The 25,946-nt window shown below is 37.1% G+C and overlaps 1 protein-coding gene across 3 annotated transcripts; it reads left to right on the top strand.

Annotated features, from left to right (window-relative positions):
- Positions 1 to 789: 789 nt before the first annotated feature.
- Positions 790 to 13,469, top strand: LOC107787991 (protein GFS12-like). Of its 3 annotated transcripts, XM_075241019.1 has the most exons (17): positions 798 to 1,074; positions 1,154 to 1,239; positions 2,426 to 2,516; positions 2,589 to 4,588; positions 4,722 to 5,049; positions 5,134 to 5,349; positions 5,478 to 5,550; positions 5,641 to 5,846; positions 5,934 to 5,996; positions 6,594 to 6,799; positions 6,877 to 6,988; positions 7,448 to 7,966; positions 10,245 to 10,555; positions 10,641 to 10,881; positions 10,964 to 11,037; positions 11,630 to 11,765; positions 13,115 to 13,469. In XM_075241019.1, the coding sequence occupies exons 1-17, from the start codon at positions 949 to 951 to the stop codon at positions 13,262 to 13,264; spliced, it is 4,938 nt and encodes a 1,645-aa protein (XP_075097120.1). In that variant the 5' UTR covers positions 798 to 948; the 3' UTR covers positions 13,265 to 13,469. The 3 variants fall into 3 exon arrangements, with proteins under 3 accessions (XP_075097119.1, XP_075097120.1, XP_075097121.1); XM_075241018.1 differs by having other exon boundaries at positions 790 to 1,074; positions 2,426 to 4,588; XM_075241020.1 differs by lacking the exons at positions 798 to 1,074; positions 1,154 to 1,239 and having other exon boundaries at positions 2,672 to 4,588.
- The last annotated feature ends 12,477 nt before the right edge of the window (positions 13,470 to 25,946 follow it).

Below are 25,946 nucleotides of genomic sequence, written 5' to 3'. Positions count from 1 at the left end.
TTTTGTGCGGGGTGGAGGGGGGAAGTAGGGGTGGGTGGTGCAGAAAAACGGAAAAACAGAAATTTAAAATTACAAAAAAAAGTAAAAAAATATTTTTTTTTGCGGGGGGGGGGGGGGGGGGGAGTAGCAGGGGTGGGTGGTGACGAAAAAAAACTGAAATTTGTAAAATCAAAAAAAGCCTTTTTGGAGAGAGGAGGTGGGGTGGATGAGGTTGGGTGGTGCGGGGTGGATTGATGAGGGTGCGGAAGGTTGAGAAGGAGTTTTAGAAAATATTTTCCTTCGTACCAAACACACCGTTTAAGTTGTCTCAAAATATCTTAAAATTGCTTAGAATCAATGTAGACCTAGCCAAAAATAAATAAATCATATTTACAGATATTGACATAGGGTAATTGGGACCAAAACATAGTCATGATAGTATGCTACATTGGGTCCAACATTGCAAGGAATTTGTTAAGTATGTTTACATATATGTATGTTAGTAAAAAATGTGATATAATTTGTAATGTCGGAAACTCTAAATTATTCAATATTAAAATGGAAAAACAACAATTGAATTGGTAAACTAATATAAATAATTCACTTGTAAACTAATAGCTTGATATAATATGTTAAATTATATTGATAGTACTTTGAAAATATACACGAGTATATTTCAAATCCATTTACAAATTGCAAATTAGGTGAGAAAAGACCAATTTACATGCTAACTTGCAAAACATGATAACGACGTCGTATGATCACCCACATCGTTAGAGAACTCGGGAATTTGTCTGAAAAAACAATTACAAAGAAAAGAAGAAGAAGCTCGGAATCTTGTTGTGTAGTGATCCTGTTTTTGTTCCTGCTCTCTTCTTCAGTAATTGTTGCCCGAAGAGCATTTAAAGACAACAAGCTAAGTTTCTGATTTGATGAAAACTCATCAAAATCTGTAATTGAAACTTGAAAATGGGAAGGGAAATGTGTTTTGAGTGTCTTCAACGCAGAATTCAATCAGATTTCTCTGACCAACTCATATTCTGTTATGGTCTTTCCGATTCTCCTCTTCCTTTTGGCTCTACCGCCGTTGTTCAGGTACATTTGTATTTGTGTAGCAAGAAGAGTTATGTGATTTTTACTAAATACTAATCCTCTCAATTGTTGATTTTTGCAGCCATCAAGTTCAAATGGAGAAGGGTTGCCACAATTTCAGTTGACTTATATGCCCCTTCATAAAGATAGTTGCTTGGCCACTTACATGTATGAATCTTGTGCTTTTTTTTTTTGTATGATCTTTTGTGTGTGTGTGCATTTCCCATCCCCCACTTGAAAAAAGAAAGAAAAAAGGAAACTTTGTGTCTATGTGATAATAGAAGAAGAAACTTTGTTTCTATATGAAAGCAAGGAAGCATAGCTGGTTCCTGGTTTAGATATTAGAGGATTTATATGGGTAGAAATGACACCAGGTAGCCACCTAATTAGCCAGTGCGTCCCGATTTTCAATTTTTCACTTTAATTTTTTGGGACAAAAGTGTCCGGAATTATCCCGAAGTTAAGATTTTTGGTTTAAAATTTCAAGACAAAATAAATACTGGCTAATCTCTAAATAGCATACCTAAGAATGGCTATGTATGCACTTGCCCCTTTATATGGCTGACTGTAATTAGTTTGAGGCATTGTATCCCAAGTCCTTCGCCTTTAAAGAAAGTCTTATTGTCTATGTGAAAGCTTAGCTTGTTTCAAGTAAGGATACAGGAGGAGCGTTGCGGTATGTTGATAGCTAGTGTAAAAATACTCGAATTAAGATGGATAGTGGATTCATCATTGATGGTGAATAGTGGATTTATATAGCTGATCCCAACTAGTTTTGGATTGATGGGCAGTTGATTAATACTGTCTATATTCTTTATGGACGGAGATGACAGTGATGGTTATTGATCGTTTGAAGAGGCCGATTAGATCCTTTCAGAGAATGTTTCTGGGAACGAGTCAGATTGATATCGTCTGGCACATTGTTTTTGTCAGACTCATTGATTTGTGCAGAGGGGAGTGCGGTAGCATATTATACGACAATATTAAATTTTCTTGTAACTAATGCTACCTTCTATATGGTGGCACTCTTTTAGCACATTTTGAAAATTGCAATTTTTTTTATTGATATAGCTTGACGTCAAACATTTTTTGACGTTCCAAAAGAGTACCATATAAATTGGAACAGAGGGAACATGTTGTTTTTATTTAAAGATGTTGACTTGTTTTGGCTGGTCTGCTTCATGCCAGTTTGGCCCTTTAAAAAGTTGGAATAGTATGTCACTCCACTTTCTCAAGTGGAAGCAAAGAAAAAACTAGAAGAAAACATGTACAGATTTGATAAGTAGTAGACTGATTCTTGTGGACATAGTTGGTCCCAGTATGATCTTATACAACTTAGCGCCCTTCTGTGCAGTGATCAGTATTATCTAGAGGATCTTGAAGCAAGAACGAATAGTGGCAGTGCGCAGGCAGTTCAGGTGGAGATTGATCAGGTTCAAGCTGAGGTCAGTGTTGGACTCTCTAGTGATAAAACTTCTTCGTTAGAAACTAGATCAACTGAATGTGAAGATTTGCAGAATGGTGGCAAACATACATCCCTATATGGACTAGGTTGTCAAAATTTGACTTGTAACTTTTCTGGTACGTTTTCTTGCTTTAGGACTCTGACTGCCCTGGTTCCAGTCGCTCGGATTGGGATTTCTTCATCGGCATTAGTTGAATGTATTATTTCAGAATTCTTGGCTGGATCTCTTGAAGATCAAATTTTACATTCTTTAACTCTCATGATAGAAGGTAAAAGATCAGGACGAGAGAGTGTTAACTTTCTTAGATTAGTGGGGATTCCTTCATTTGAGGAAGAACACTGCCCTGGCTGCATAAGGCATCCAAACATTTCTCCGACTTTAGGAATGCTAAAAAATTCTGGTCAACTTAATTTGTTGCTTCCAAAAATGCCACACACCTTGGAAAACATACTTCACTTCAGCCCTGGTGTCATAAAGTCTGACTGGCATATGCGGTATTTAATCTTTCAGCTATTATCAGGGTTGGCTTACATGCATGGTTTAGGTGTTTCCCATGGTAATGTCTGTCCATCCAGTATATCATTGGTTGATTCTCTATGGTGTTGGCTGCCCATTTGTAATAAGTTCCTCCAGAGTTCCGTTTCAATTTCTAAAATAGAGTGCAGTCCTGATTCAGGAGTTAGTTGCTGTTTTAGCGGGTGCTCTTTACAAGGGCTTTATGCTGATCTAAAGCTCTCCCAATCTACAGATTGGTTTTCTAGCTTTAAATGTTGGTGGAAGGGTGAAATGAGTAACTTTGAGTATCTATTAGTCTTAAACCGATTAGCAGGGAGAAGGTGGGGTGACAATACCTTTTATACTGTAATGCCATGGGTTATAGATTTTAGCGTGAAACCTGATGAGAATACTGACACGGGATGGAGAGATCTAGCTAAGAGCAAATGGAGGCTGGCAAAAGGTGACGAGCAATTGGACTTCACGTATTCGACATCTGAAATTCCTCATCATGTATCAGACGAGTGCCTGTCTGAGCTGGCTGTCTGCAGTTATAAGGCGAGGAGGTTGCCCTTGAGTGTTTTGCGTATGGCTGTTCGTTCAGTTTATGAACCAAATGAATATCCTTCCACCATGCAAAGACTATATCAATGGACACCTGATGAGTGCATTCCAGAATTTTATTGTGATCCGCATATATTCTATTCTATACATTCTGGGATGTCTCATTTGGCTGTGCCCTCATGGGCGGGCACCCCCGAGGAATTCATCAAGTTGCATAGAGACGCTTTAGAAAGCGATCGGGTTTCACGCCAACTACATAATTGGATTGACATCACCTTCGGCTACAAATTGTGTGGTGACGCTGCTGTTGCTGCCAAAAATGTTATGTTGCCCTCATCTGCTCCTTCAAAACCGAAATCAGTGGGACGTCGTCAACTTTTTACAAAACCACATCCTCCTCGGCGGCTTGCTACCGTGAGAATTTGTGACACGTCCAATGAAGCTGAAATGAATCAACTCCCAACATGTGACGTGACTGAGCAAGCTCTGGTTATTGGAACTTCATTCTTGCATGAATTGGAAGAAGCAGCTGCATTCTCCGAGCATGCGCCTCATTTGGCTCCTATTTACAATTTGCATCCAGATGATCATGAAGATCTTGACTCCCCTGGGAAAGGGCTATTAACTAAGAAATTAGAGAATACTACATCCAGAAAAACTGGCTATAGCACCATTACAGTCAAGCCATCTGTCATTGATGTGAACTACCTTCTCAAGAATATTGAAGTGGTGGATGATGTATCTATGGGATATCAAGCACTATTGCTTTGGAAGCAAAAATGTTCTCAGCCACACATTTTGTCTGAAGATGTTGCTAATGATATCTTTGCTGTTGGCTGCATCTTAGCAGAACTTCACCTGAGAAGGCCACTTTTTGATCCAACCTCTTTAGCTGTGTACTTAGAGTGCGGTGTCTTACCTGCATTAGTACAAGATCTTCCCCCTGACACTCAAGTTGTTGTTGAATCCTGCATCCAAAAGGATTGGAGGAGGTATAGTTCTGTATTCACTTTCCTTATTTAAAATCTTGCATTGATATTACCTCCTAACTGCGTTATGTAGTGTCAATATCTGCAGAAGGCAAGGGACCATCTCAAAACTAACTGTTCTCTTTTCCTTCAATAGGAGGCCTTCTGCCAAATGTCTTTTGGACTCTCCTTATTTTCTAGCAACAGTCAAGTCATCCTATTTGTTTCTTGCCCCCCTTCAGCTTATAGCAAAAGATGAATCACGACTTCGTTACGCTGCAGCTTTTGCCCGACAGGGAGCACTCAAAGCAATGGGAACATTTGCTGCCGAAATGTGTGCTCCTAACTGTTTGAAACTAGTCTTGAATCCTTTGTCGGATTCTGAAGCTGAATGGGGTTGCACAGTAATAACAGAACTTTTGAGGTGTCTGACTCCAGAAGCAGTAAAGAAACTGGTCATACCTGCTATCCAGAAGATTCTTCAGGTTAACTATGCTGTCTAAATGTTTGATCTGTCTATCTCCTTGGCTTTTGCTCCCAAAACCTACTTTGTGTTTCTTTTCTATCAGGGTACTGGTCCTTCACATTTGAAGGTTTCTCTTCTCCAAGGTTCCTTTGTGCTGGATATATGGAACAAGATTGGTAAACAAGCGTATGTGGAGACAGTACATCCATTTGTTGTATCAAACTTACTTGGTACTCCTTGCAAGAGCTCTGCTATTGCTGCTTCTGTCCTGTTGATTGGCTCTAGTGAGGAACTTGGCGTTCCTGTTACTGTTCATCAGGTTGTAGTCAACCAAAGTTCCCCTCCTCATCCCCTCTACCCTTTTGATAGGTGGAAGTATTTAGACTTTTTTTTGAATTTTCTGAAAAGGTTATTCTCATGTATGACTAATTCTTTGTTTCTCACCAGACGATCTTACCTCTCCTTCACTGCTTTGGCAAGGGGCTCAGTGATGATGGCATTGATGTCTTAGTTAGAATTGGTATTTGTAAATTATGAAGGATAGACCTATGTTCTGTTTTTACAAATATGCTTCTGATTTCGCAACCTGACTATGCTTCTTATATTTTAGGTGGTCTTTTTGGAGAGAGTTTCATAGTCAGACAGATTCTACCATTACTAAGAATTGTCATTCTTTCGTGCATTGACAATTCATTTGCAAATAAGCATGAAGCTGCACAGAGTTGGGGTTTTTTGGCCCTAATGGACTGTCTAATGACTTTAGATGGTCTCACTACTTCCTTGACAAGGGAGGCGCTTGTTAAGGAGCTTGTTGAGGTATGGAATTTGATATCAAATAATTTTAATTTCATAATAAATTTCAGCATATGTTCCAATTAGTAATGCATTGAAATGCTTTTGTAGGATGGCAGATTCTTATATCTTCAGGTTCTCATGCAGACCAACTTGGGAATTCAGGTGGTCGAGGTATTTCAACTTTTCTCTCAATTTTTCTCTTTTGTCCCTGTTCTTAGCTACGCTTTGTTGCAAACCTGCACTTTCTTGAACTAGGGAGCCACATTTGATGAAATAAAATTATAGAGAGGATACTTTCCAGATTCTTATGCCCCAAAATTTTAAACTCGCTCCCTAACCCCTGCACAACAATTGTGCTTTCGCAAGCGTTACAAAATACTCATCTTCCTGGATCTTTGAAGACAGTGCATGTTGAGGTGACGCAAGTAGAAGATGTTGTATATAACTTTTATATTTTGCTTTGCTGCCATGATTTGGTGTTGAAATTTCTAGTTAAAAGAAAATAGTAGTGATTTTACGCATATTTTTATGAAGTGACAATTTACACTCTGCTGGGACAATAAGGGGAGCTTTCCTCAAGTTCCTAAAGTTACAGAAAACTCCCTTATTCATGAACTATATTTTTGCTGTTATAAAGAAATATGGAGGTTTTTCTTCTATTATTAGAATCTCAGGAGGTTCAAGTGAAAATTCCAAATTCTCTTTCTTTATTTCTTGATTCTTTATGCTTGTTATCTGTGTAGATGATGGAATTCTTTTGCATGCAAGGGTGCTGCAAGAAATCTGCTAGCTCTTTGTCAGCAAATTGGATCAGATTTAACAGCATTACACGTCCTTCCGAAACTCAGGAAACTTTTTGATGAGCTTGCCTTCTCCCAGGAGAAAGCAGGTAATTCTAGCATCCAGGGAGGAATTCGAGGTCCCAGCACCAAGGGGGAAGATGAGAACAAAATTACAAGCCGTTTGGACCTTGTGTGGGTTTTTTTGATTTTTGGAATATGCTGTCGTCTTATCATTTCTCGTATCATGTAATAAACTTTAACCTGTGCAGGATGCTTTTATATCCATCATTTGCATCTCTTCTTGGTATAGAGAAGCTTCGCCAGTGTTGTGCCACATGGTTGCTACTAGAGCAGTTTCTTCTGCGCCGTTATAACTGGAAGGTATGCTTCCTAATACTTCTGTTAATAGGATCTTTAAGTTGTAGAGGAAAAATTCTATATTCTCAAACACTAACATGTCAAGTTCGGTACGAACTCCCTCAAATGGTTATCAAAATCAAGATGGAGTACTAAATGATAGGCTCTTTGCTGCTGACGCTGCTGTGAGGCATTCAATCTGACAAATATAAGATATACAAAATTAGCTTAAGCTCCTAGATAAATTGAGTATTGAAAAGGGATTTATTACTTCAAGTTAAAGCCGCATAAGAAGGGACTTGATTCTGAACAAGACTCCATACTTCTAATGATAGTAGTATAGAACTATGTATTTTTTTCCCAGAACCACCTTAGTGCTGTTTTGGCATCAATAAAATATTACTTATGAAAAGAAAGAACTACATTTTTTCCCTTGTATACCCTTTTCCTTTTTGTGTTGATTTCTGAAATTTCATGATTCAGTGGGAATCCGCAGGGGAATCCTCTCGAAGTGGTCCAGGAACATATGCTAGAAAGCTGTCTCTTGGTGAGAGCTTAACTTCTGAATGTACTCCAGCTAAGAAGTTGCTGAATGGTTTAGGGTGGTCAACACCTCAATCACAAGGAAAAAGAGGCTCCAAAACCCCTACATTAAACAGACATCTGTCTAGCCAGCATCAGGATTCTGCAGATAGGAATGCAAGAGGCTCAGATTTTAGCAAGATGGAACCCTGGTATTGGTTCCCGAGTCCAGCTGCTAATTGGAGTGGCCCTGATTTTATTGGCCGTCCTGGTGGTTCAAAGGATGAACTTCCATGGAAAATCAAAGCATCTGTTCTGCACTCTGTTCGAGCACATCACGGAGTGCTAAGATCTATAGCAGTCTGCCAAGATGAATGCTTTCTTTTCACTGCTGGAGTTGGTCCAGGATTCAAAGGGATTGTTCAAAAGTGGGAGTTGTCAAGAATTGATTCTATATCTGGTTATTACGGCCATGAGGAGGTGTGCCTATTCTATTTCTTTTGTTTGAATTGCATCACCTGTCTTATGATTGAAAGAAAAAAGCTTTTTTTTTAATGATAAAAAAGTTCTTATTATTTTCCCCTGATATAATAGGTTTATAACAAGTTAACATTATGGCACTAAATAGAACGCGGATTCTTTAGTTTCCTTTTTTATTTATGTGCTCCTCCTTTCCTAATTTCTTTGACGCACTTTCTGTGCTGGAATGTGATAAAGAGTTCGACAAACTTCTATAGTAAAAACATCCAAAAGGATATTAAAAGGCTTTAAAAATTAAAACTCTAATGATCATCTAATGTTTTCCCTATCATACCAACTTTCCAAACAAATGCGTTTTTTTTGCTGCTACCACCAATTTCATATGCCAGTCATACGACCTTCTGATCTCTGTGCTCATTTTATCTTATCTTCACCAATAAAATGGGAAGAGAGTGTTTTATTGTGCTTTATTTGGTATACAGATGAAACTTCCGTAGCAGGAAAACCTTAGACCGGAGAATGATTGATTTCTCCCACTGTTCTATTCTGCTTCAGTGATTTGCTTTCCTTATTTAAGAGAATTAACTGTTATAATCTTGGGCATAAGGTGTGCGCCATTTTCTGGTATAATAAGATATTTATTGTTGAGGGAAAGCTGATATAGACACCGCAATGGAATGTCTTATCAGCTTACTTGGCAGTTTTCATGCATTTAAGCAAATTATAATCTGGTATAATGTTCCTGCTTGTCTGTCGGTTTCAATTGATTGACAGATTGTTGTTGATACATAATAAGTATTGCTAAGCTATGTCACATTATGGAACCTGGATTCCTCCCAACAAAAGGAATTTGTTACATGATTTTTGTGAGAGTGCACGGGAGAAAAATCTGTTTTTAACAATGATACATGAGCCCTATATATAATACATATTCTACTCCTACTACATATGGGACTAGGACTTATTCTACTTCTACTACATACTACATATGGGACTAAGACATATTTTACTCCTATTACATATGGGACTAGGACTATTTACACATAACTATCCAACACTCCCCCTCAAGCCGGTGTATACAAATCATATGTACCGAGCTTGTTACATATGTAACTAATACGAGGACCAATGAGTGACTTTGTGAAAATATCTGCAAGCTAATCATTCGACATACAAGACCGCTAGACTGCCTCTGAGCAACAAAACTAAGTGGTTGCTGATAAGCAGAAGTTGGCTGAAAAGCGCCGGAAAATTATAATAGGTTCTAAAACACCACCAGTAAACAGAAACTTTTCTGGAAATTACTATTAGTTATCAGAATTTGATGTAATTTTTACGCGTAGGCTCGGAATCACTGGACGAGTAAGTTGTCCTTAAGAAGTTTTGCCAGAAAGTGGCTGGAACGGCTCACACACACCAGAAAAGTTATTGTAGCTTGTCGGAACCCTAGTTCAGGCGGCACGTGGAGGCGCGTGAGGGACTTTCTGCCGGAGCAATTGACTGGGGTTTTGTTGCCCGACTTTTCCGAATAAGATGGTAGTATTGGTTTTCGCACAACACTTACCGATGAGGAGATAACGCAAATCAAACTTGAGTCGTCAACTGGAAAGGCGCACGGTGACTGACTTTTCTATCTCGATGGAACTAGAATTTCTGGGGTTTGATCGCACAAGGGTTTCGGATTTGGTGGTGGTACTGGTATATGCGCAGTACTACTGTAGCAGTGATGAACCCTGGAAACAAGACGAAGTTGCCGGAAAATTGCACGGCGACGAGATCTTTTTTCCCGGATGTCGCTGGAATGATGCACAACGATAATTTTCTCACTGAAGCTCTGATACCATGTGAGAATGCATGGGAGAAAAATCTGTTTTTAACAATGATACATGAGCCCTATATATAATACATATTCTACTCCTACTACATATGGGACTAGGACTTATTCTACTTCTACTACATATGGGACTAGGACATATTTTACTCCTACTACATATGGGACTAGGACTATTTACGCATAACTATCCAACAATTCTATTTTTCAGCTTCATTGTCCTTTTTTGCTATCAAACAGTAAGCATTCATCTGTACGTTGTGCCTAACGACTTGTTAACTTGTAGTTGTTCTTTGCAAGAGGAACTGAACATAATCCTTACGAAGCATGAGTTGGTTCTGTACCTTAAAAATGCCTTCTATTAAATTTTCCACATAATTAGGTTGAGATATATAGGAAAAAAACCCGCACTGAATTTCTACGCATTTATTTTTCTTCCCTTTACAGGTTGTGAATGACATTTGTCTTTTGGCATCCTGTGGAAGGGTAGCATCCTGTGATGGGACAGTGCATGTGTGGAATGGCCAAACAGGGAAGCTAATATCTGTGTTTGCAGAGTTTTCGACAAGCCCTGCGCAACATACTGGCCCTTTGGCCAAAGCTTCTAAGTTGAATGCAGAACAGGCTAATATGCTACATTTCAATTCATTGTCAGGTGGAATATTGAACACTTCATTTGATGGTAATTTGTACACTAGTATGCATTACTCAGAATATCTGGACAATCTTGTTGTGGGTACTGGAAATGGCTCTCTCAGGTCAGTGCCTTCTGGAGTTGTATTTAATTGACTCAGATACATTCTCTTACATGGTTTATCCAGTCAATGTTATTTTGGCATCCAGATTCATTGACGTCAGACAAGGCCAAAAACTTCATTTATGGAGGAGTGAAGCTACTGAGTCCAATTTCCCTTCTCTGATTTCTTCCATATGCTCATGTGCTTCGACTAAACAGCAATACGGAAATCCTCAATATCCATCTTGGGTTGCTGTTGGGCAAAGTTCTGGCTATTGCAGGTTATTTGATGTGAGGAGTGGAAAAATTATTTCCTCATGGCAAGCTCATGATGGTTTTGTCACAAAGGTAGAGTTGGCTATTACTCCCAGTAGCTTGAAATAAAGGGGTTCTACTTATTCTGGTGTTTTTACTTGCTTGCTGCCTGCAGATAGCCGCGCCAGAAGAACATTTGCTGGTTTCGAGCTCCCTCGACCGCACCTTAAGGATTTGGGACTTGAGAAGGTTACTTTAATGTTCTACATTTGTCTTTAAGTTTTGCAATATGGACTTAATTTTCGTGAAAATGGGGCACAATAAGATTAGGCCCAGTCCGAGATTAGGCCCAGCACGGATTGGCCTAGATCTCAGTCAATCTTATCCGTGACTGAATTCTTGCATACAGTTAGTTTGTCAGTCAGTGTGAAACTGGCTGCATAGCTAGAACCATTGAGCTGCATTTCATCTCCAGTAAACTGCATAGCTTAAAGTCATTGGTATCTTAACTCAAGTCATATAATAATTTGGTCTGCTTTTGTTTCAAATATGTTTCTTTCTAAGTTAGCAATTGCGAAATTTCATGTTTGAGAAAGCCAAAAGCTGAAACCCATGAGATGATGAAGAACAAATTTGATCGCGTGCACGACCTGGCATTTGTTGGCTTTGCATTCTGGAAAATGTCCCCAGAAAGTTTTTGATTTCTACTTATCTTTCCAAGGAACACATACACTTCGTTGATTAGATTCATGTCATGTTTACTCAATGCATTACTTAGCTTTTTCTTGTTTGAGATTTTTAATTTTCGTCTTTTTCTGTTTTACTTCATTTTTAATCACAGAAATTGGAAATCAGAACCCTTGGCTTCCAGATGTCACAGTGATGGTGTTTCTGGTTTCTCCATTTGGGGACAAAATGTGATTTCAATATCCCGCAGTAAAATTGGGATTTCTTCTTTGGCCAGCTCTTCTGATGATGTATGTATCTAGCTGTATCTTTTCACTTTATAGACACTTCTTTTTCCTTCCACTGAATTTTGGATATTCTGCTTGCTTGCGCATAAGATAGTATACAATTTGATATTGTTATATCCTCCTGGCTGGTCTATTTGCCATTCATCTGAAACACAAAAGTCACATATGCCTTGGTGGATCTGTAGAAATTCACTAAAGAATCTGTTTCTGAAATGTAATTAATCTTGTTAAGATAGATGTAGTATATGAAATGTAAGTTGCACAGGGTAATAATTAAGGGGAAAATTAAGACGGTGACATTCTTCTCTGAGTTTAACATCATAGCTGCATTTACTATCTATAAAATGTTATATACTCTAGCTGCACTGCCCCCAGGGCTTAGTTCAAGCGGAGAAGATTGAGGGACTTGTGACTTAGGTCACAGGTTCGAGCCCTGCGCCATGCGCCATCGAAGTAAGCTTGGTATATAGGTGGAGAAGGGTAGAGAGGCGGACCCATTATCCCCGAGTTTCAAAGGTTGCGTTAGTCCTAAGGTTTGACTCCAGACGGATTTCTCAGTCATAAAAAAAGATAAATAGTCTACTGGCATATAAATCTGTAGAATTTATATCATCTAGTTTGTTTTAAGGCTTCTTTATTTATGAGGAATGCATTTCTATCTAGTCTCTTGAACAATGTGTATTAGACAGCGGCATAATCTTGATACTTGAAATTATAGATGTTTATGATGTGAATGGACCTAAGTAGACATATATATATATATATATATATATATATATATATATATTCAAGGTACAAGTAATTCAAAGAACCTTGCTTATTCAAAAAAGAAGGAAAGTATAATCAAATGAAAGATAACCAGTTCAAAATATTAATAAGTTTTTGTTTTCCAGTGAATACAAATTAATATAAAATGCATTTTATCATTAAGTAGCAGAGGATACCTCCGATCACTATAATTTGTACGAATTAGGGCTGTGATAATTCATTGCTTATGAAGAGTATAGTAGCTGCACGACGAATAGCACTTTAATTCCTTGTGATGTAGATTGCTCTGTCGGCTGCCACTATTAATCTTAGTTGGCGGGTGGTGCAAAATAACTAGTTACCGTGCAGAAAAAATGAAATGTAATGTGTGGTGGCTTATTTTCTGTAATCTTCCTCTTTTGAAAAGGGAAGGCTAAGAACTACTACTGGTTATTGTACTGATCATACTTTGGCGCGGAACAAATAAAATATACTGGGGGACTCATTTTCTTATTTTGCTCCTTTACTCTGAAAACTAATGCTGAAATCACTACTTGAGCTATTGCTCTAATTTGCTTCTTGCTGGCTTTAACGAAATGTGGCAGGACGCCCAGCAAGTTGTTACGCCTCAGTATCTATACATGGGTGATCGTGAATCAAAGAACGTGTCTGTTTTATCAAGTATAAATATTCTACCTTTCTCGCGGTTCTTTGTGGTTGGAACAGAAGATGGTCATTTGAAGATCTGTTGCTAGGTTTTACCTGAAGTTAGTTTGTAGGATGATGCAGAGTTCATGTTAATGGAATCCAAAGTCCCTTTACCTCCTATAAGTTATCTAACAATTCTCTATTTTGAACTGTTCATTTAGCACTTTGGCTTCCAAATTTCTTAATCTTTTTCTTAATTATTTCCATTAAGTTGGTAGTTATCTAGTGGAAATTGTTTAATGAATTTTTTTCTAATTTTTCTTTTTGGCTTATGTTTTTCTGCAGCAATGTTTCTTTATTTCCATATATTTTTCGAAGGGCAAAAGAATTTGCATTTTCATTATCTTGTTTAGCTGAATAATAAAAATGGTTACATGTATCATGTAAGCAGAGCACAACTTTGATGCGTGTATAACTGTATATATGAAATGACGATAGTGGGGTATTATTCGCATCTAATAGAATCAAATGTCAAAGATAAATATGCAGACGATTCAAATAATATTTATACAATTAGATCATTTTATTAAGTGAGCGTTTGGACATAAGAATTGTAAAATTTTCAAAAAAATGTGAAAAAAAATTTCAAGTGAATGGTTGTAGACAATATATTGCGTCGAGAAAATAAAATCAAGATCGAAAAATATTGCAACAATCGTAGTATTTGATTTCAAGTAATATGAGTGTACAATCTTTATGAATCCTCTAATTCTTCTTTCTAATAGTAAATAAATTCAAGGGCTTTCGAGCTTGATCTTGAATATGTAGTTGTTGCCACGAACGATGATCTTGAGCTTGATTGCTTGAACTTGACCTTGATTTGTTCTTCATTCTTGAGCTTGAACTTGATTTGTTCTTAAGCTTGAACTTGATTGCTTGAATCTTGAAACTTGTGGAGGAATTTATAGCGTTTGATCTATGAACTCTTTCTTGCTTCTTGTTATAACTTCTGGTGTTTTTTCTGAGTTATGAAGACCCCTATTTATAGTTGTAGGAGGGGAGAATTATGATAAAAACAAACTCTTTCCGACCAATCAGATTGAAGAGTGACAATTTGATTGGCCAGAACATGTCACTTGCACATGTGACGCGATTTCATTGGCCTTTTAATTTGACTTGGCATGCCTTGTCATTTTGACACGTGTCATGATCCTATTAGCTTTTTTCGTTTAACTTGTCGTGCTACGTCATTTGACATGTGACACCAAACTGTGCCTTTGGGAAGATGACATATTGGGCCTAATGAAGTGGGTTCATTCAACGGACTAGCCTAATGAATTTGGGTTAATTTAAATCCCAATATTGGACTTAAAAATTGAACCTTGGGTTTGGGCTTGATATTTCCTTAATTTAGAGATTTATCAAAATTTAATATGGACTTTAATTCCATAGAATTTTCATGTCTACAAATGCCCCTACTTAACGACGAGTCTTGAAGTACCCGTAAAACATTAATCTTGGACGATTGATTGAGTAATTTCCGCATTTGGGTAGTTGCTCCTCTCTGCGAAGAAGCCCGTTACCGGATTACGAGTAATACATTTTCAGTCTCAATAAACAATATTAATCTTGCTGATTTTTTCTTTGTCATATGCTGATGATTCTCGAGACTGACTCCAGCTGACATTGCATTGGTTCTCTCTCTCTCTTCTTTTCAATCACACCATTAGTTTATCAGCACGGCTCCCTCGGGACAGGAGCATAAGGCTGGCATCCGGTCCGGTCCCGGTCCCAAACAGGCTTCGTTGGTCGGGCTCAAACGGACCCAATCTTTGTGGGCCGGGCTTAAACGAACACGAACTTCATGGGCTTTTGGGTGTAACCAGAGGGGGATCGGGACCGTGTAGTAATGTTCTCGGGCTATGTGGCCAGAGTTAAAATTGAGAAGAAGAAAAAATACCCCCACTATAATATGTTTTTACATTATATTTGAATTATTTTCCTATTCAAATAATATTTTTTAATTAATTTTTCATGTAATATTTGAAAAATACTCAATTATTAAACAACAACTAAGAAAAAATTTAAGAATATAAATGTGTGAGAAAGAGAAAAAAAATGGTTGGTGATAGTCAATACCACTAATGATTCTACAAACATAAAGATCTAAAAGTGAAATGCCATATCAATCTTTTACTCTTTGAAAATAAAATTTATGGTGGATTAAATTATACTAAGTAAGATTAAATATTCAAAACAAGAGATGAACTAATATTAAGATCTGAATCAACATATAATAAATTATTTTTTATGCTAAAGCCAAATAATTAAATCTTTTAATTAATTATTTAGCAACAGAATCCAATTCATCATATGAGTAAAATTCTTATTCAAGTTAAAAAAAATCTTTGGGCACATAAATTTATTCCATAAAAAGAAACACAAACTAAAAGGGTTAGTATATTAATAAGAATCAAAATGCTATACAAGTGTCTAAGGAAGCACAATCAAATCTAAATCCTAAACAAGAACAAGTTTTCAAGATCATATTATAAAGAGTCGTCTCTGGTATAACGAGATTATTCTTTGTAGATGCCTCTGGCGGAATCGAAATAATATTTTTTTGTCATGTATTACTTACAAATATCATATCAAAAGGCATGACAGTGTTAATAGTAGCAAGTGGTGTAGCAACAACGATTTTATTACGATACCAACCACTTTAGATTTGATATACCCCTTCAAACAACTTATATAACCATCACAAATATATCAAAGCAGAGCAATGGTGATAAATTTATAAGGAAAGCAAAATTGATAATAAGGGATGAAAGACTTATGGCTAAGTTTCAAACAATCGAAATAATTGAGCGGAGTTCTAGAGATATATTGGATATTAATGAATCGTTTGACAAAAAATTAATGGTTCGGGAGGTGATTTCTGTCAAGTACTACCAGTAGTTCCAAAATCGACAAAAGCAGACACTGTAAAAGCTAGCTTGCCAAAGTTATACTTCTGGCCTCAAACGAAAAAAATTCAACTGATAAGAAATATAAAGTAAGAATAGATCCAATATTCAGTGTCTTCTTGCTTCGTGTCGGAAACGAAGAAGAACATTTAATAAAAGATGATTTGGTCCTTCCTAAACACTTGGTTACTAATCTCAATGGTAATAATAGTGCATTTAATAAGAGAAATATTTTTATCATTAGATTAAAATGCAATTTGTGCAAATCACATAATAGAATTAAAAAGATATCTTAGCTAGCAGAAATGAATATGTTAATAAACTAAATAAAATGTTGGTTGCAAAATGTTATAGTAAAAACAAAATATTTTTCAGTTTTTGACTTAGTAGAAAATGATACCAATAATTACTACCAAGAATAATACTTAAATACTTTAATACCAAATGACATTCAACCATACATTTTTGTTGTCAAGTTTCTTATTTCTTATGTATGTTACTGTCACCGTATATATAATAAATTAAGTTAAAATTGATCTTCTATTGTATATAGGTTAATTTTGAAGAAAAATATGTTTGTCATGCTATTGAAAAACTTAGATAAGCCGAGTAACCTATGTTTGCACCACACAGATAATATATAGAAGTTTTGGCAATAACGTCATACATGCAAAAATTATGATATTGGTTAATGTGTTTCTAAGTATATTCTTATCCCTGAATTCAACTTTCGTCTTCCGAAACTAAGGAATATTGTTTTAAATTTGTGTGAAAATAATTTTTAGTATGTTTATGTTTTGCAAATATAATAAATAAAGTACAAAGACAAACATCCTAAATATTGGACTATATTTATCACAATATGTTTTCTTGCACGAATAACTGTATGTTGCACGGGGATATCAAGATCGACAACAATAGTTCTGTTTAAGGTAGAGCAACCAGCGCATTAGGATGAAACATACACAAAAAAATATTATCCACAAAGAAGTGTTCGTTAAGATACCATCACATTAAATATTTTTAAACTATAATATATAATTATCTAACTAACATGACAAAATTAATTATTTGTGTAAGTTTTGATAATGTCCTTTTATTTTAAATTCATGTATTATGCTAATGTAATAATATTTTTCGGCATTTAGATAATTGTTGTATTATTATACATAAAAATTTTCTCATTAATAAAATTTCATTGTTTCTTCATATAAATAAATGTTTAAATCATCACGTGCCATTATTAACGTGCAACACACGTTCATAGATACTAGTGTGTGTATATATATATATATATATATATATATATATATATATATATATATATATGTATGTATGTATGTATGTATGTATGTATGTATATATATATAGATATAGATATAGTATATATAATATATAAGCTATATAATTTAACACAAATTGTCTCAAATCAACTTAAAAGGATAAATTGTGTGTTGTCTTGTCGGTCTGAAAAACTGACCGACTGCGAAAAAGCTGTTTCGTTTCAAGAAAAGTGAATATGTATAGCGCGTCTCATAATTTTAAAATAACAGAAATTGTCTCAAATTCACCACTCTTGGATTTTCCCTTATTTTTACTAAACATTTTTTTAAGGAATATGCCATCTTAATTATAATTTTACAAAGTAATTAAATAAAACAAAAAAATATATAATATTAAAATTGAAGAGTTGGAACGAGTTTACCGAATTGACAAACAACTTGTTGAAATTAATTATCGTTGAAGACTTGAATACTTCAATTCACCAACTTCACAATTTTTTTTCACACAAGTTGCAACAACAAAGTAACCAATTTTAGAAGAAAATTAAAGAGAGATTGATGATTTGGTGAAGAAAAATGAAAGAATGATGGGGTATTTATAGGACCGGTTGAACCGGCCCACTTAGGAGCCGGTCCCGAGCTTAACGGGCATTTTAAGAGAACCGGCCCACTTGGGCCTCAAACCCCCGGTCTCGGGCTTAAACGGGTAGGCCCGTTTAGGCTCGCGGGCCTGGACCAGGCCCTGACCTAACCCTTAAAGGAGCATCAAAATTACAAAAGATTGATGGTGACGTGCACTCCCCAAGCTGCGACATATGCGAAAATCACGATCGGACAACTTGTGCAGATTTATGAAGGAGGACATAAGGTCTCGATGTCTGATTGAGAAGGTGCATGAGACGTCACAACCACATATGTTGAGGTATCGGGCAACAAGCGAAGCCTTAAAAGTACGTCCATTGCCAATTGATGAAGAACTCTCACTGCGGCCAAACTTGTTGCATCACTCTCTGCAATTGTGGCTTCACCGAGGATACACTTGGCAATTCAGCTTTCAGTCGCGTCTTCGTATCGTAGCGTACGAGCGTCGAAAACACAAGCCTCTTGATTCCTTTGAAACTATACATGGAGTGCCACAACATATCAAAAATTTGAAGCCAAATTCGCTCTGTACTGTCTCGGGTATATTTCTAAATCTTTGCTACAGATTCTGTGTGCTTGACTTCTCAGCTTTGCGCACCTTCACCAAAAAATCCATCGAAATCACAAGCGGTTTGTGGCGCTGAAAACTAGACTCCCAGACCTACAACATATGTAAAGATCACGCTTAGATTGCCCCTGTATCTTCCCTGATATCATCCAGAAGTTAGGCAACATGTGAGCTCCTTTAGCTTTCTAGCACTCTCGCTGGAAAATTCATATCTCAAGATAAGAATGTCCAAATCACAAGCCGCCTGATTCTATGAAACCATTTCAAGGCCTATATTTACACCAAAGATGGAAACTCAACACACTCTGGAATGACCCACACAATTTTTTGAAGTCGACACTAAAATCTGTACGTCGTGACTCGGGCGGTATGCTTCATTCTATTCCCTTTTTTTTTGCAGATTTGGCAAGAGAAAGCTTTTGGCATCCTGATTCTGTGAATGGTAGAAGTTAAAACAAGAATCAGAGAAAAATAAACTGTTAGAAGAATAAAGAAATCTAGAAAACAATAAAGAATCAGAAATATTCCGAGTCTACAATTTTCTTGTGCGTCCTTAAGGAATTTTAACCCCCTCACACGTTGCCAAGGTAATGGATTAAACCCTCCCAGGATAAAACGGAATAAACCTTCCTACAATAGTGGCAATACAAACTGCAGGATACCAACAAACTCAAAGAACGGAGCAAATCACACTTACGAATTTGAGAGACAGAGACTGCGAATTAGGATGCAGTGTATTCAGAAAGAAAGAAGTTCTGGAGTGTTTTTCGTGTGTAGAAAATGGAGCCTTGCCTCAGAATTTATAAGCAATTATCAGAAGAGGTGTCTGGAAAATGTGACTTTTCAGAAGAATACGTTGCCTGCCGCGGTTCTACCGCGACCGCGGCAGAAGCGCAGTCAGAGAGGCTCTCTGAAAATAATCTTATCGATCGATCATTTGACAAATCCAAATCCAAATCCAAAGCCGAGACGACGACGACGATGCGAGGGTTCATTCTCTTCAACTCCTTTTAAGAGCTTTAAGAAGTGATTCTATATATAAACACACAAATGTGGTTGTCCCTCACCAATGAGGGACAAAGTGCAAGACAAAAGTTCACTTCTTCAAATTTTTCATTTTCCCTCCATTTTATTTCCCTCCATTTCCAATTCACACTTCTTCTACTTTAAAGCCCAATGGCTTAAAGTCCAACAATCCCCCACATGAATGGGAATGGCTGTATCAAGAAAGATCATAGATGAAAGCTATGTAATTTTGCAAGTAAGGATTAATTGCATCTGGATACCTTTTAACTTTCCGTAGTGAACATATGTCGGATATACTCGGTCAATCAGTAGATTTGATATCTTTGAACCGTCGAACTTTAGTGTATACCTAGACAACCATATGTCACACAACCAACCCTTAATCGTCTTTTGGTTCTCATTGTTGTGTTCGTTTTAGCCAGGAACACTGCCTGGTCTCATAAGTGCATAGAGAATTGGCCTTACAGAATTCTCCTTGAAGCGGCTACACTTCACACTTACGTAGGTGATTCCTAAACATGTAATCCTTTAGATTGACACTATTTGATAGATACCTCATCAAACTTTGGTAATCATTAAAGAACGTGTAATGTTCTATCCTTGTTACTGAACATTGTCTTCATCACGAGAATGGACCAAAGATTTTATTTTGACAATGTTGAACCGGTCAATCACAACTTTGTTTGAGCTCCTTGAACCTAGATCTCGGAACATCCAAAATTCTAGGTAGAGTTACCGCCATGTTGACTTGTCCTCGGCCATAGTCCCATTCCCTTAGATGATTTCTCAACTCCCTCTCTAGTTAAGCCTTTTGTAAGCGGATCCGCCACATTATCCTTTGATCTTACATAATCAATAGTGATAATTCCACTAGAAAGTAGTTGTCTAACAGTGTTATATCTTCGTTGTATATGACGAGACTTCCCGTTGTACATAACGCTCCCTGCCCGTCCTATGGCAGCCTCACTGTCACAATGTATGCAAATAGTAGCCAAAGGCTTTGGCCAGAACGGAATGTCTTCTAAGAAATTTCGAAGCCATTCAGCTTCTTCATCGACTTTATCCAAAGCTATAAACCCTGATTCCATTGTAGAACGAGCGATAAACGTCTGTTTGGAAGATTTCCAAGATACTGCTACTCCACCAACAGTAAAAACATATCCACTTGTGGACTTTGTTTCTGTTGAGCCGGTTATCCAATTTGCATCACTATATCCTTCGATTACCGCAGGATATTTATTGTAGTGCAAAGCGTAGTCTTGGGTATACTCCAAGTATCTCAGAACTCGTTTCATTGCCACCCGGTGATGTTTGTTGGGATTACTTGTGAATCGACTAAGTTTACTTATTGCACAAGCTATATCAGGTCGTGTACAGTTCATGATGTACATTAAGCTTCCCAACACACGAGCATACTCCAATTGAGACGTACTTTCACCTTTATTCTTTATAAGATGATGGTTTAAGTCAATTGGAGTTCTTGCACTTCTAAATTCCAAGTGTTTGAATTTTTCCAGTACCATTTTCACGTAATGTGACTGAGACAAAGCTAGACCTTGAGGAGTCCTCTGGATTTTAATTCCTAGAATTACATCGGCAACTCCTAAGTCTTTCATATCAAACTTACTAGCAAGCATACGTTTAGTAGCTTGAATGTCGGCAATGTCTTTGCTCATTATTAGCATATCATCAACATATAAGCAAACAATGACTATATGATTTGGAACGTTCTTAATGTAAACACATTTATCACATTCAGTAATCTTAAAACCATTTGACAATATTGTTTGGTCAAATTTCGCATGCCATTGCTTGGGTGCTTGTTTTAGTCCATAAAAGGACTTGACAAGTCTACACACCTTTTTTTTTCCGGAACCACAAACCCTTCAGGTTGGTTCGTGTAAATTTCTTCCTCAAGATCACCATTTAAGAATGTTGTTTTTACATCCATTTGATGGATTTGAAGACCATACAAGGCGGCTAACGTTATTAACATCCGAATGGATGTAATTCTTGTTACAGGCGAGTATGTGTCAAAATAGTCAAGACCTTCTCGTTCTCTAAATCCTTTGACAACAAGTCTTGCCTTGTATTTGTCAATAGTACCATCGTCCTTCATTTTCTTCTTGAAAATCCATTTAGAACCCAACGTTTTGTTACCTAGAGGAAGATCAACCAATTCCCTGGTATGGTTGCTCAATATGGATTCTATTTCACCATTGACAGCTTCTTTCTAATATTGTGCTTCTGAGGAAGACATTGCTTCCTTGAAGGTACGAGGCTCATTTTCTAACAGAAAAGTCAGAAAATCTGGACCGAATGAAGTAGATATCCTTTGACGTTTACTTCTTCTTGGATTTTCTTCATTAGGCATACCATCTGTTATTTCCTCCCGAGGTCGTTTTGACTTTTGGCAGGTCACTTCACTTTCCTTTTTATACGGATAAATAGTTTCAAAGAATTCAGCATTATCTGATTCTATTATCGTATTAATGTGAATCTCAGGATTTTCTGATTTATGAACCAGAAAACGATATGCCTTGCTATTGGTTACATATCCAATAAACACACAATCAACCGTTTTTGGACCTATCTTAACCCTTTTAGGTTTAGGAACTTGTACCTTAGCTAAACACCCCCACACTTTGAAGTATTTCAAGCTAGGTTTCCTTCCTTTCCACTTTTCATAAAGAATGGACTATGTTTTACTATGAGGTACACAATTGATTATCCGGTTAGCTGTAAGTATAGCTTCCCCCCACAAGTTCTGTGGTAAGCCAGAACTTATTAGCAATGCATTCATCATCTCCTTCAACGTTCGATTCTTCCTCTCCGCAATTCCATTAGATTGTGGAGAGTAAGGGGCAGTTGTTTGGTGAATAATGCCATTTTCCAAACAAATTTCTTCAAAAGGAGATTCATATTCGTCACCCCTATCACTTCTTATCATTTTGATCTTTTTGTTTAGTTGCGTTTCAACTTTACTCTTGTATTGCTTGAAAGCATCGATTGCCTCATCTTTACTATTAAGTAAATAAACATAGCAGTATCTCGTGTTATCGTCAATAAAAGTAATAAAATACTTTTTCCCACCGCGAGATGGTGTTGACTTCATGTCGCAAATATCTGTGTGAATTAAGTCTAAAGGACTTGAATTCCTTTCAACGGACTTATAAGGATGCTTAGCATACTTTGATTCCACGCATATTTGACATTTGGAATTAATGCAATCAAATTTTGGCAATACTTCTAGATTTATCATCTTCCGCAATGTTTTGAATTTTACGTGACCTAAACGCGAATGCCATTAAGTGTTTGACTCAAGTAAGTAAGAAGAAACATTCACTTTATTGATAGGAACTGCTATTACATTTAGCTTAAAAAGACTCTCATTTAGGTAACCTTTTCCTACATATACATCGTTCTTACTTAGTACAACACTATTAGAAACAAAAATACATTTGAATCCATTCTTGACAAGAAGTGAGGTAGACACAAGATTCTTGCGAATTTCTGGAACATGGAGGACTTGGTTTAGAGTCACTATTTTTCCCGATTTCATCTTCAACGCAATCTTGCCAACTCCTTCAATTTGGCCGTAGATGAATTTCCCATGAAGATTGTCTCGTCGGGTCATGCAGGGGCATAAGAAGAAAATAACTCCTTGTTAGCACAAACATGACGGGTGGCTCTAGAATCTATCCACCATTCTTTTGGATTTCCTACCAAGTTGCATTCATACAACATGGCACATAAGTCCTCCATTTCATCTTCAACCATGTTAGCTTAATTCTTTTTCTTCTTATCATTCTTTGGCGCACGACAATCCATGGCCTTATGCCCAAATTTTCCACAGTTGTGGCAATTACCCTTGAACTTTTTCTTGCTTGGGTAATTCTTTGGTCCAAAAGCCTTCTTCCTCTTTTTATTTTGTGGCGCCTCCTCAACAACGTTTGCCCCCATTATTGTCGAGTTTCCACATGACTTCTTTTCAGCATTTTTGTTATCTTCTTCTATCCTCAAACGAACAATCAAGTCTTCTAGTGTCATCTCCTTCCGCTTGTGTTTAAGATAGTTCTTAAAATCCTTCCACAACGGAGGTAACTTCTCAATGAAAGCAGCGACTTGAAAGGCCTCATTTATGACCATACCTTCAATAACAAATTCATAATAAATAATAAGATAAATCTTATTAATAAAATTATTGATTCGGGTCATACCTTCAGCAAGGAGGTCATGCACAATGACTTGTAATTCTTGGACTTGAGTTATGACTGACCTAGTGTCAATCATCTTGAAATCCAAAAATCTTGCAGCCACGAACTTCTTAAGTCCGGCATCCTCAGTCTTGTACTTCTTTTCAAGCGCATTCCATAACACTTTTGAAGTTTCCATGACACTATAGACATTGTACAAGCCATCTTCCAAACAACTCAATATGTAGTTTTTGCACAAGAAATCAGAATGTTTCCATGCTTCAGTTACAACAAGTCGTTCATCATTCGGAGTATTTTCAGCCATGACCGGAGGATCCTCCTTGATGAAACGTTACAAACTCAACGTAGTAAGATAGAAGAGCATCTTCATTTGCCAGCGTTTGAAGTCAATACCGGAAAACTTTCCGGGTTTTTCTGCCGGTGCCATAGCATGAGTAGGAGTAGAATGGCTTGACGAGGCAGCAACACTCGTAACAGTAGCACCCATTCCCGCAACACTTCCATTAGTTTGGTTTTCATTCGTCATATTTCTGTAAAGTTGAAAACAATACAGAACTTGTTAAATCAATGAAGTTTTGATATCTTCAACTCAATACCAAACCAAACATACAACACGTAACAATGGTGAAGTTTTTATATACTTCAAACCCGTACGTTTATTATTCCGAAAAAGTTTTTATGTACTTTAAACCGGACAAAAACAATTATTGGAGTAGAAAGCAACAAGGCTTTAGTTTCCAACAAAGTATATAGAAAACAGTTTAATAATCAACACAGAAATGTTAGTAATTGTAAAATTCCTTAAGCTTGTGAATGGTAGAAGTTAAAACAAGAATCAGAGAAAAATAAACTGTTAGAAGAATAAAGAAATCTAGAAAACAATAAAGAATTAGAAATATTTCGAGTCCACAATTTTCTTGTGCGTCCTTAAGGAATTTTAACCCCCTCACACGTTGCCAAGGTAATGGATTAAATCCTCCCAGGATAAAACGGAATAAACCTTCCTGCAACAGTGGCAATACAAACTGCAGGATGCCAACAAACTCAAAGAACGGAGCAAAATCACACTTACGAATTTGCGAGAGAGAGACTGCGAATTAGGATGCAGTGTATTCAGAAAGAAAGAAGTTCTGGAGTGTTTTTCATGTGTAGAAAATGGAGACTTGCCTCAGAATTTATAAGCAATTATCAGAAGAGGTGTCTGGAAAAGGTGACTTTTCAGAAGAATACGCTGCCTGCCAGAGGCTCTCTGAATCTGCCTGCCACGGTTCCACCGCGGTCGCGGTAGAACTGCGACCAGAGAGACCCTCTGAATCTTCAGCAAGATTCTGGCGTATTTCCAGCAGTGATTTGGCATTTAATTAATTATTAAATAATTAAATAAATTTTTCCAAAAAATAATCTTATCGATCGATTGACAAATTCAAATCCAAAGCCGAGCCGAGCCGAGCGAGCGATGACGACGACGGTGCGAGGGTTCATTCTCTTCAACTCCTTTTAAGAGCTTTAAGAAGTGATTCTATATATAAGTACACAAATGTGGTTGTCCCTCACCAATGAGGGATAAAGTGCAAGACAAAAGTTCACTTCTTCAAATTTTTTATTTTCCCTCCATTTACAATTCACACTTCTTCTAATTTAAAGCCCAATGGCTTAAAGTCCAATAGATTCTTCTGGCTTTAGAGAATGAAGTATCAGGCTTTGGTGAAAGGGTATTAGAACGTGCTGTTGCAATGCGAGTCTGTCCGCGCTTGAATTTGGCTTCTACAACCAATCACTTGGGAATTTATCTTTGGTTGATGAGGCTTCGACGAACAACAACTTGGTCTGATCAAGGTTTTGGCGGACAGTAACTTGGTGCATTCACCTTTCTCTGATCGAGGTTTTAGTGGTCAACAACTTGGTGCATCCATCTTATTGATCGAGGCTTTGGCGAACAATCACTTCGGTGTCCACCTTCCACCTTCATGATTACGCCATGTCCTCTATTTGCCTTAGACAGGAGGGTCATGGCGTCCTCTTCTTACAGTTTGGCGAAGGTGTATGAGGCGAGCTCTCCATCCAGATCAGACGAAGAAATAGAT

This window comes from Nicotiana tabacum, chromosome 20, assembly GCF_000715075.1.
Source record: "Nicotiana tabacum cultivar K326 chromosome 20, ASM71507v2, whole genome shotgun sequence".
NCBI classification, from domain to species: Eukaryota; Viridiplantae; Streptophyta; class Magnoliopsida; order Solanales; family Solanaceae; genus Nicotiana; species Nicotiana tabacum.
This window is presented reverse-complemented; position numbering and strand designations above follow the sequence as displayed.